Source organism: Nestor notabilis, unplaced genomic scaffold, assembly GCF_000696875.1.
Source record: "Nestor notabilis isolate BGI_N333 unplaced genomic scaffold, ASM69687v1 scaffold13279, whole genome shotgun sequence".
Classification (NCBI taxonomy): domain Eukaryota; kingdom Metazoa; phylum Chordata; class Aves; order Psittaciformes; family Psittacidae; genus Nestor; species Nestor notabilis.
Window position 1 is genome coordinate 1 of NW_009943310.1, and position 12189 is coordinate 12189.

The 12189-nt window shown below is 39.4% G+C and overlaps 1 protein-coding gene across 1 annotated transcript in view; it reads right to left on the minus strand.

Annotated features, from left to right (window-relative positions):
- Positions 1 to 89: 89 nt before the first annotated feature.
- VPS35 (vacuolar protein sorting 35 homolog (S. cerevisiae)) overlaps positions 90 to 12189 on the minus strand; it is a gene marked incomplete at its 3' end in the record, with an annotated part of 12431 nt that continues 331 nt past the window's right edge. Inside the window, exons 2-12 of the mRNA XM_010021866.1 lie at positions 11954 to 12050; positions 11061 to 11184; positions 9389 to 9571; positions 8003 to 8216; positions 7150 to 7233; positions 6556 to 6665; positions 3440 to 3536; positions 3203 to 3351; positions 2487 to 2694; positions 1812 to 1967; positions 90 to 212 (exon numbers count right to left, since the gene is read on the minus strand). Coding sequence (XP_010020168.1) covers positions 90 to 212; positions 1812 to 1967; positions 2487 to 2694; positions 3203 to 3351; positions 3440 to 3536; positions 6556 to 6665; positions 7150 to 7233; positions 8003 to 8216; positions 9389 to 9571; positions 11061 to 11184; positions 11954 to 12050 — 1545 coding nt within the window. The remainder of the gene's footprint in view (positions 213 to 1811; positions 1968 to 2486; positions 2695 to 3202; positions 3352 to 3439; positions 3537 to 6555; positions 6666 to 7149; positions 7234 to 8002; positions 8217 to 9388; positions 9572 to 11060; positions 11185 to 11953; positions 12051 to 12189) is intronic.

Below are 12189 nucleotides of genomic sequence, written 5' to 3' on the forward strand. Positions count from 1 at the left end.
ATTCTATGATTCTATGATTCTATGAAAATGCCTTTTTAAGACAGACCAAAAGACGCAAGTATACAAGAGTTACCTACAGGTGAACTTACCGCTTTGGAGTTCTCTTTGTAGCGAAAAGCAAGCTGGTATGCAGCAAAAACCAATGGTGGAAGTGTAAAACGAATACGTTGATTCCCACCTGCACCAAAGTGCTTCCGGGCAGTGTTGAGGATCTAGAACACAAGCACCGTAAGCTTACAGCATTCTTGAAAATGTGTTTTATTCACATCTATAACTTAGTCTGCACTCTATGGAGTAAGAGCATCAGAAAGACATGGTGCCAGCATCAAACAGACTGCAGTATTTTGGAGGAACTACATACAAGTTGCTTTACTTGAATTAAATGTGTGCAGTCTCTGTATCATCTCCACAAACTTTTCCTACAGCTGCTTAATAAGTGTTAGGCAGCACTTGTACTATATTCATTGCACATACATTTTAGACTGTGCAGCAAGATGGAAGTTGCCTGAGCTTGCATTTAATAATGTCGTCAGATACATTCTGTCCTCAACTCAATCAAAGCTACAAAAGGACTATTTTTCCTTACAGTAGCCTGTAAGAATACAAAAGAAAGAAGCCAAGTTTCATGATACTGAACACACAAGTCTATAAGGAATCTCATACTCTGAGAGAAAGACTACATTCTGGTAGCCACACCTGCAACTGTTGCCATTTTCCCCTGCTTTTAGGTTTTCATTATGCTCATTAATGCTTCTTTTATTGCATTTCTCAGTTTTAAGCACAAGCCACACATACAACATGAACATGATGCTTCTTCGCCTTTTGCCCTTTTTCTCAATGTGTGGAGAGAGACTACTGAGCTCTCCTTGTTTGTACGGTTAGCTTCTCCCCTTCCCCTTATTTTGGGATTATATCTATCCATTGATACAATTAGTCATGTATAACAGAATTCTTGGTAATAGCAAGAACCTCAGGTATCGGAAATTATTCAATCCATTCCAGGCAACCTAAACATTAGAATAACCTGACTCGCTTCCAAAGGGGACAACTCAGACGTGCCGTTTTTCACACTAAAACTTCAGAAAGCAAATCCCAGAGAATTTCTACTAGAGATCAGAGTTAAAAAGTGAGGGGGGTTTTGTTTTAAGTGTCAGAACAATGATGGCTAGGTTACTACAGCTAGGTATTACCTTGCTTTCTAGTCACAGCAGTCCATTATCACTTTGAAACAAGCACTAGAAGTGAAGCTCAGTGTCCAACCCTACACACATTTTTAGATTACATGAATTGTAATTATTTGCAGGAATTCCTAGAATTTTTTTGTAGGAATTACTAAAATTCCTGTAAATAACGTGAGTAAATAGACCACCTCTTATTCACTGTATTAGACATTTTGGCTTGTAATGCACTAAGGTGTTCGAATTTGCATTTCAGATCTCTTCCATACAGAATGCATAATTTAAAGTGAAATACTGTGAAAGAGCTGTGAAAAACCCATAGTCCGGGTTTTTTCCTACTGTTCCTGTCAAGTAGGAAAATCTGATATAAGCATTTGTGATGCTGATCAAAAAGTACAAATTAATATAGTTGCATCCAAACTGCCCCTAATGTTTTTAAGTCCTTATCTGCTTTTTCCAAATACAAAACATTTCAGACTAGCATTAAAGCTGTCACACAGTGTTCTCCACCAAGTTTGTAGTGCCAGAGCAGTGATGCCCCAGCTCCCAGCTACAATGAAGTCTTATACAGTAAATAAAGGAAGAACTGACAATTCAGGAAACACGAACATTTTGAAGCACTAATGGCCATACCAGATACTGTTGGTCAGGGTCATCTGAACGCAAAAGATGAATAAATCTTCCCACAAGACTCTGCTCATCAGCAAAGTCCTCAGGGTCAGGATCTTCAGCAGGCTGATCTGGTTGATCCTGGATCAGTGTTGATACCAAATTCATGATAGCATCAACCTGTTAAAGACAATAATAGCTCTGTTTAAATCCAAGCAGGCTATAAGCATAAGTTGAAGTGGGAGCATCTTTACAGCCATTCATAGAACTGATGAAGCATGACAAAAGTCCGAGTTGGTGATGCTTTAGAACGTATTTGCCCTACTCCCTGAAGAACAATCCCTCCTAGTGCAAGTGGGACAGCATAGCAGCACAGAGGAAGTTCAGATTCCAAAAGTACTATCCAGTCTTCTTCAGGTAATTTTAAGGGGGTTCAGGGTCTTTGTTCAAACCTAACAGAAACAGTCTCTAGGATGAGGTTAGGTAAGACATGCAAAGACAAGATATTTAAGAACATGGGTGGATGAATTATCAAGTGGGATAAAGCTCTGCTACTAAGATGGGAAGGGGGGGGGATGTAGGCTAGGAAACAAAGCATGCCTTGTATGAAGTCTATGATTCTAAGTCACTTAGTACTCGTTTTCAAATCTTCAAACAGCAGTTCAAATACCTAAAATTTCAAATTAACTTATGTCATACCTGTTCTTGGGATACAATTTCTGTGTTATAATCCAATACATTGCTAAGCACGTAACAACTCATGCTCTTCCTGGACTCAAAATCAAAGTATTCAAAGAGTGGGTGAAAATGTTTTAGTTTCAGAACTGTCAGGATGTTGTTGTAAGTATCAACAGGAATTTTCAAAAGTCTAGTCAGCTCCTTTGAAACAGCACTGCTTGTTGCAATACTAAAAAAAATACATGCAAAACACACAATTAATTAATAGTTCACACATGCAGACAGATTTAAAGCCTGTCTCAATACCAATTCTAATGTATAGCACAACATCTAAGCAACTTGCTGATAGGGAGAAAGGAAAAGGTATCAAAACAACTTTTATCTTGCTCTTTAGGATGTACAGTGGAAAATGCATGTTTTAAGTTGCTTATAGCAGAAGCAGAGATTGTGGCTGCAAATTCAGCAAGGGGAGAACTCAAATGCTTTAAGGGATGAACAGATAATGACTACACACAGCTTGGCACACACATTGTGTACTGTGGAGTGGCACAGTTTATGCACAGGTGAGCAAGTCCTGGTTAGTCAGTAGTGTATCATGACCCTCTATAGCTTGGACCAAAGGCACTAATCTTACACATCAAAGTATGACTGATATTTTGCTAAATACAAAATGTAGAAGTCAAGATTTTAAAGTATTAATCACCACACCAGAGAGAATGAAGGAGACATTTACTTACTGTTCTAGATTAAGTTTGTTGAATATTTCCACGGTTGTCTCCAACACTTTATCAACGTAGTCAACACGGTCTGGGTAGCATTTCATAGCCAAGTTAATGAGAGAAACTTGCAAAGATACCACATCCTCTGAGGGCATGTCCTGACGAGACTGAAATTTAAGACAGCACTGAGTGGATAAGAAAACCCACATAACTTGCAAAACCACCCAAAACTGCATGTGAGAATACCCAGCATACCTGTATAACAGTAGCCACCTGCTGTGAAAATATGTCAAAAAGTTTGATATCTGCTGGGATACCAGGTCCATCTTCACGATGTGCAAATAAAGCTAACCTGGTAACAGAGAGAGGAAAGCAGCTTGGTCAGTGAAGCCTTTCGACTCCTCAGACACAGGCCAGAAAGAGATACTGACAGCAAAAGCAAGTCCTTTGGTATATTTGCAAGTTCTAATACAAGCAAAAAGGAAATTAATGGAAGTCAGAAACGTCAAGAGCAACTGAGCCTGGTAACTATCAGTCCTGGAAAAGAGTGTCAACAGAGATGGCAAGCTGAAGAAACAGCAAGAAGGACATTTCATAATCCCATGTTTTTCAGCTAGGAGCAAGTGTCCTGTTCCAGCAGAGAAAGAGATATTCTACTCAGCTGATGGAAGAGCAAATATCCTGCATCTATTCAGTGACATTGCTGAAGTCACACATCCAGTAGCATTCTCTGCAAAACGGTCTCTAGAGAAAACACAGAAGAAATATGCTGACTTAACTATGCTTTGTCTCCAAAGACAGACCAATATGTTTGGTACTTCCAATGTCTGCAAAGACCAAAATACAATGTAAATTTGAAGTGGAGAAGAATACTTTTTTTTCAGGGGTAAAAAACAAAGGAAGAGATTGCTATCCAGCAAGCATCCAAAGGATGCTGTACACCTATCTCTACGTGTAACAAAAGAAAGTCATGCCAACCACCATGTCTGCAGAAATCAGACACAACATAAGAATCACTACAGGAAGGCAAGCACCTTACCAAGGCTGCAGCTAAAAACAAAGCTCAGCATTGCAATCTTTGCTTTCTAATTGTTAAGGGATTATTCTATACCGAATTAGAGAAAGACATACGAAAGTATTTATGAAAAAGCACCTGATTAAAATTTTTAAAGTTATTAAAACTTTAATTCTGAATGAACTTTGGGTCTGAAACAAAAAGGCAGGTAAGAAAAGACTGAAGTACCAAGAAGCTTCACTGCCAGGAAAAAACAGACATTGAACTACTCTTGTATTTCATTAAGGTGGTAACAAGCGGACTTCCTAAAGCCACGAACAATCACTGCCTTTTCTCAGTGGGACAAGGCAGGCTTTCTTGGCAACAGCTCAGAAGCTAAGGCCAGCATGCTACAAAGTATGATAAATTGCAGGCAGATGGCAGCATAATTAAAAGCTATGAATGGTTTAGTAAGGCAAGAAAGATCTCAAAGCAGCAAGACTATTTGCAGAAAGATTCCATAATGGAATGGCCCATGGGAACAGGGACTACAGCTTCAACAAGCTTCCTCAGCAGTCACTGATGTTCAGTTTCAATTACCCTACATCATCTGAAATAAAGATGAGAAACGCCAACAGGCACTATCTCTGTGCGGCAGATTCGCATCTTAACTACACAATACTGAAACACACAACAATTGCTCCTAACAACTCCAATCTAAACACAAGAACAACATCTCCCTTACACACATGGGACAGATCCATCCTCCAATACTTGCAGTAACATTACAGTCAAAAGCACAACTTGCCATAGTACAAAGATGAGGATCATCACACCACCACACTTCTACTTTTGTTCTATAGCCAAATGAGAAAGCTCTGGAAGACACTATTAGTGGGCCAACAAAACACAGTAGTGGTAAGTCTAGAAGGACAGCAGGCTCAGTCTTAAGTCAGTTGCTTACTGTTGTTTATAACAGTGAAAACTTACTGTGGAGGTAATACCAAAGCTGTTTAAGTCCTCTAAGTAGGCACAACTGCAAAAGCTACTTGAGGAAAACCTTGCAAGAATCACGTAACTATGCACTAATGTAAGTAAGAAGCTAGCAAAAGATTGTGACCTCTGTTGAAAGCAGTCGCAAAACAGACAGCTTCAGAAATTAGATTGTTACAGGCAATGCCTTTGGGGATTTGGAGGTTTTGTGTTTGTTTGTTTGTTTGTTTTTTTTAAAGCTAACTAAATTATGAAAAACAACCTCACAAGGCCACAGTGGCAAAGTGTGGAAAACCAGTGAATTCCTGTGAACATCTCCGGATGAAGGCACAGCTGTTCCTCTGCCAAGTGCACAAATACTGAAAGATACTCCAGTAAGACTGAAGTGCTGAACAAATAGATCTGATGTAACCTGAAGAAAACAAGCTACAGATTCATTTTTACTACAAGATCCTAAGTTATACCATTCATGCTTAATATATACATGTTCCATCTCCAGACATTAGAGAAGACAAAGAAACAAAACCACAATGAACACACTCATTGTTGAATGCCAGTAGGACTCAAGATCCCTATGGCAACTGAAGTCCATACATTGGTACATGGACCAAATACACAAAGGAACATACATTTGTGGGCAAATCCCAGGACAAATCTTTTCTGAGGCTTCAAAAAGCCAGGGAAGTGCACTTCCTTTCCTCACCAAGAAACTACAGGCACTCACTGATAATCTGTGTTGCTTCCTTTCAGGATACAAATCAAAACTTCAGTTTGATCTTAAAGGTCTTTTCCAAACTAAATGATTCTATGATTCCTCCCCAATATTTGAATTCAGTACAAGCAGTTTTAAGCTGTACCTCCACAGAAAAAACACTTTTGGGAGAACAGGCAGGAAGTTAGTGGTAAACTAAGAAATTAAGAAGGTAGTTCCATTTCCTATTAGCTCTTTTATGAAGAGGTGATACGTTATGCTCTCTTATCAAAATTGCAAGGTAAAGTATCCTTGATAAATGATTTAGCTGTGAGGATTTTCAGGGTTTCAAAAGATACATATGAACAATATGGCTGTCAAAGCAGGACACTGCTAACATTTTAGCTCAGAAACATGAAATCAGTCGATACTAAATGGGTTGTTTTCTGGTTTAATCTGTTTACAAGTTTTAATCAGTCCTTAAAGCACATTTCATTGGAAGCTGTAAAAGCAGTCCAGAGGGCAGAAGCTATGTTATTCACAGCCCTAATTACAGCTGCTGGAAAGACACAGAAACAGTGAAGTTACATCATATCACAAATGGAAAATTTCCAAATGCTGGAAGAATTATCATCTCCTTGTGCACAACACAAACTTAATTTTGAGCCAATTTCCATCCCCGTGGTCACTCACCTGTCAATTAAAGCGATAATTATATTTTTCACGTTCACATTTTGGTGCAGCTCAGCACAGGCTCTGAGAAATGGGTTCAGGGTTTGGAGGTGAAATTCATCTGGAAAAACCTGAAGTTTTAGATCAATAGTCATCATTAGTTACCAAAAAAACAAATCAAATTGAATTTGCCAGTTGTTACACAGCAGTAAAATGCAAGGAAGAAATTCTAAAGCAGACAGTCACAAAGTAAATATGGACTGGCCTACCAGTGCTTTAGGGCTCCCCAAGCTGACCATGACTGGGTAAACGCATGAAGCAAGAAGTGCAAGACAAATGGATAACTTGAGGGACCAGCTATCTATTATTATTCATACTGCAAGCACTGCAGCTCAGATGTTTACAAGCTTCTGCAGCAGAAGGAGCACAAAATCATTTCATCTCCACTCTGCCCATCTAATCTAGTTAAAAAATATGGGATAAGGCACTAGGTTAAGAGTCCCAGTAATGAAGTTTTCCAGTTCATGAGGAAGAGGTAAAAGCCTGAATCTGACTAAAAATAGAGTAGTAAGCGTCCCTGTGTCCCATCACTACAACTGAATTTAAGCAGCTCACCTGTATGATGCACTCCATGAGGTACTCCTGAGCTAAAGCATCTCTACAGTTTACAACTTGCTCCAATATTCCTGACAGAACAATCTGGAACAGGAGAAAGAATCTTGCAGTGATTTAACAATTACTTTCTAAGTTTATATTCACACTTGCACATTTAATCCAAGCAGAGCAGTACTTTTAACATTTCTCAGCTCTTTCTTTATTTTTTCTGATTAAAAGTCCCAGTTTTCAGCAGTTCCATCCTTCAGAGGAAAAAAATAAAAAATAAAAATCTCCTGGTCTCAAACATCTGTCCCTTTCATACATTGTACAATCTGCAAACTCTGACTTAGAAAAACAGTGCTACTAGCTTTGCTGGCATATACTACTACTCAGTCTCAGCAGCACTGCTTAAAAATATTTTTCAGCAGCTATATGGTAGAACTTTCAAAGGACACACTTCTAAATAATGTATTTGCTTGACTATCGTTTCATGTCATAACAATTCTCTTGAATCCTTTGGGAAGCATAGCTTCTTTTAACTTGTAAAGTCTACCACAGAACTTTGCATGTGTACATATCCCTTAAACCAACTCATTCTTTAAGTAAAATGGGAATCAAGAAGGAAAGTTTTAAAACTTCTTGTCAACATTACACACAAACTTAAAGGAAAAAGGCATGAGTCATCCTCAGTCTCATACACATTACACAGCTTCATTAGCCTTCAAAACTTTTCCTCAGGTGAAGAGTTTGAGAAGCACCAGGATTACTGAACTTTTAGCATAGCTGTAACCCTTCAAGTTGCCTATCTAAAAGTCCAAACTGGTTTCATTTGGAAAAAGTAAAAGTCAAAACGAATGGACAGACATCCTACCTGTTTGTATCGCTCCACATTAACACCTTCCAACTGACTGAGGCGAACCAGGTTTGTTCCCACTAGGATTCTGAGTTCCTGCCTTTCTCGCTCCCTTTTCTCTCTGTCCCGACTATGGCCCTGGTGTTGCATTCGCACCCAAAGTTTGTTCATCTCAGCAAAGTTCAGCAGCACAAAATCCATTGAATCACTAATGTCTCCAGTGGTTTCTTCACTGCAATTGAGAACAGGTTAGGAACAGGAAAACTTTGTCAGAGGTATTCATCCTTCCATCTGGTGAAGATCCCATTTTAAGAAGGTAGGAGGGTAGGGAAGTGTGTAGTGGGCTCATAAGAAAGTTTCATACCTCCCTTGTGAGAAATCTTAGTTCTGAAAGAGAATTCTGTTGTGGTTTAAGCCCAGATGGTAACTCAGAACCGGACAGCCGCTTGCTCCCTCCCTTCCTCCCTCCTCCCTCCCACCAGCTCCTAGAGGCACGGGGAGAAGAACTGAAAGAATGTACACCCCACGGGTTGAGATAAGAACAGTCCAAAAACTCAAGTACAATAAAAACTACTACTACTACCACTAATAATAACGATAAAGGAAATAACAAAGGGAGAGAATATTAAACTGAAAGGGGAAAAGAAAAAGAAAACAATAAACACAAGTGATGCACAATACAATTGCTCACCACCCACCAACCAGTACTCAGCCCAACCCGAGCAGTAATATGGGCCTTCTGGGTGACTGTCCCCAGTTTATATACTGGGCATGACGTCCTGTGGTATGGAATATCCCTTTGGCTACTTTGGGTCAGGTATCCTGTCTCTGCTTCCTCGCGGCTTCCTGTGCCCCTCCTCACTGGCAGAGCATGAGACTGAAAAGTCCTTGATCAGAGTAAGCATTACTTAACAACAACTAAAAACATTGGTGTGTTATCAGCGTTGTTCTCAGACTAGAGCTGAAAATACAGCACCACACCAGCTATTTAGGAAGGAGCAAAATAACTGCCACAGCTAAACCCAGGTTCACACCCTGCCTTGTGAGAAACCTTAGCTCTGAAAGAGAATTCTTAATGGATAAAATACCTGTTAGAACTCAACAGACTTCACAGATCTACTTACCTCAAACCCAAAGAAAGTCATACAAAAAATTTAAATAGGTCATGTTTAAAACAATTTTTTAAAAATTCTTCTCTGTGAGGGTGCTGAGGCGCTGACACAGGGTGCCCAGAGAAGCTGTGGCTGCCCCATCCCTGGCAGTGTTCAAGGCCAGGTTGGACACAGGGGCTTGGAGCAACCTGCTCTAGTGGAAGGTGTCCCTGCGCATGGCAGAGGGCTGGAACTGGATGAGCTTTAAGGTGTCCCTGCCCACCCAAACCAGTCTGTTATTCTATGATCTTACTCTGCTTGCTCGCCTTCATCTGGTAAAATATTCCTGGTACATTGCAGGAGATAGTTCCTAAGAAAGAGGCCTCTAAGAGGATGCTGTACTCCACGGCACATCTCCACCAGGTCTTTCAAAATATCTTTCCTGGACTGTGGAAATGACTTGACATAGACAACACCCACTGTTATCAGGAGATATCTGCAAAAGGCACAGAATCAAACAATAAATTATAAATAACATCATACTTAAAGGCAACAGTTCCTTTCTTCCATCCTGGCAGTATTACCAAAGCACAGAAAGCAATGTAGTATCATTTAGGTCCCATAATTTTGCATATTAAATTAGCTTTCAACTCCTGTTTTCCTCTGCCAGAGAGCACAGCAAGTCTGAACAGCCACCTGGCCTCATCACAACACTTTACACATGGAATCTTTAAATGTTTAGCATACATCAAGTTTTGAATGCTCTCAGATTAGCTTGTCTGTACTTCCAGCAGCCCACTGAATCGGAAAATATCTCCGACACACAGAGATAAGTAATCTGTTATGGTGAAGCACTTAAGCCTCTTTCACGCTTTAGTCTAGCAGCAGAGGTGTTATGCTCTTAAGAAATCCCCAGGCCTGTACTCATTCGTTCAGCATCTTTGTACTAAGTGTCAGCTAGAAGGGACATGGAATATGCAAAGGACTGATGCTCCAGTGTACTAGAGTCCCCTTCAGCTTAAGAGAAAAAACTTACAACATTCAGAACTTCCACATATTCTGTTTAGAGGCCTCAAGCCTCTGACACCTCTGTCTCCTGCATGGATGTGCACAGAACCTTCATGAAAGGACCAGAAATGTTCATGAGGGATAATGAGAGTCAACATCAAGCACCAAGAAGACAACTCAAACGATTATGCAGAGGGGTAAAGACATTGTGGTAGTCATTAGCCAAACTCCAGAAACTGCATGAGGATGCAGCCTTGTGTCTCCAAAGCCTCTTCCTGCCATGAAGATAATGTCAGGAATTAATAACTGCATTACCAAACAAAATCCAAGTCCTAAGTCTGAATATCTAGATCTACTCCAGCCCAATGGCCATATACTTAAAGATAAGCCTGCCGACATCATCTCTAGCATGAGATCATCATCAAAAGCACATATTCAGAACCATAAAGCTTTTAAAAATTAAGTCACAGAAATTTTCAGCGTCCTTCTCACACTTCTTACCCTCCAAGAGACAGACAGTTTTGAAGCATCTACTCTGTGTTAGAATCTAAGACTTGGATCTTCAGGTACAAGTTCATTAACAGATAATTGAAAATGTTAATAAATATGTAATCAATCTTAGTGATCACAAAGTGGTACTTCTGTGGTAGTAATCTTCCATTAGTACTGTGGTATTCATCTTCTACTGACCAGATCTTTATCCAAAAGCCAACTTTTTTCCAGTATCAAAGTGCTTCCATCTTGGGCATGTGCAAAACCAACACACTGGCAGGAAGAACTGACCTTCTAAAGCTGCACACTTGGCCTAAATCTCAGAAGTCTCATAGCAATCCTCTCTTAAGATATGCAGAAATACTGCTCACCACTGCAAACTGTATTTTTGCTTGATAGCAAGAATGCAGAGTCAATCATTATCTGAACCCAGAGTGTGACCACTATTAATTATTTTTAACACAGAGTAACATATACACACTTACAGTCTTGGAATAATATTTCCAGCGTACTGTACCAGCTCATAAAGGTCTGCCACTTTCCTTCCTTTGGCAAATTCATCTGTCAGGTAGACTTCCAAGTAGTGCAGCTCATCAGAAATGGCCATGTCTTTCTCATAGTTAAGGATTTTAATTTGAAATATCTACAACAGATTTACATAGTAATTTGTTCATTCACACTAAAAAGGAAAGATGCTGTACCAAACACAATCATGCCCAAGTAGGTAGTACTTCTGAAACAGTAATCACTATTGGGATAAACATGCACAACTAACCCCAAGCCTTCAATTGTCAGTTTTAGCATATTAAAAGAGGAAAAAAACCCCTAACTAAGTAAAAAAAGCAAGCAAATGAATGTGATTGAACAGAGTATCTAAAGCAACTGCATACTATGTCTTTAGAAGAAGACCAACCACACCTGGAGAAAGCAGTATTTTAATACATTCACATTCTATTCCTAAGTCTCATTAACTTCTTCAGATACCACAGTACACACAAGTAAACACACTGAGGAACTGACTTATGGCTAGAAGCTAATAAAATAACAAAGGGCAAAAATAAGTTGGTTTTACAAATTTTTGGGGTATCATACTGCAAGCAGAGCTGTTTTACAGAGCTGCTATTTTTATAGAACTAAACTACTGAAAGCCTCCAAAAGAAGATACAAAATACATTAAAGACTTGCTTTATACCAAAGGGAAAAGATGAACTTACACAGTGAGCAAATAAGTAAGTGTATCTTCTCCTACAATATATTCAGGTAACTAAATACTGAACAGTGCTAGTAAATACAAGATAGACAAGATGCCATTGTATCAAAAAAGCAGATGAACATTTCATTCAGTGCTTCAACTATTCATTTCCTCTTCAAAGGATACAGAGCTCGTAATAGCTCTTTGGAGATAACATTGAAGTCCGCAGCTCACCAAGCATGTTGGAAGCATGTTTCAGAGCATCCATGAGCTTGTTTTTGTCCTGTAGAGGAAGAGAGAATATTCTGCAAGAAATACTAGGCAACTACCGTATTTGAGAAAGCTACACTTTTAGTCTTTTCAAAAAGCAGATGGAGAATACACACTGCCAGTAGACCACTGTTAAGAATTCTTCTTTCCCT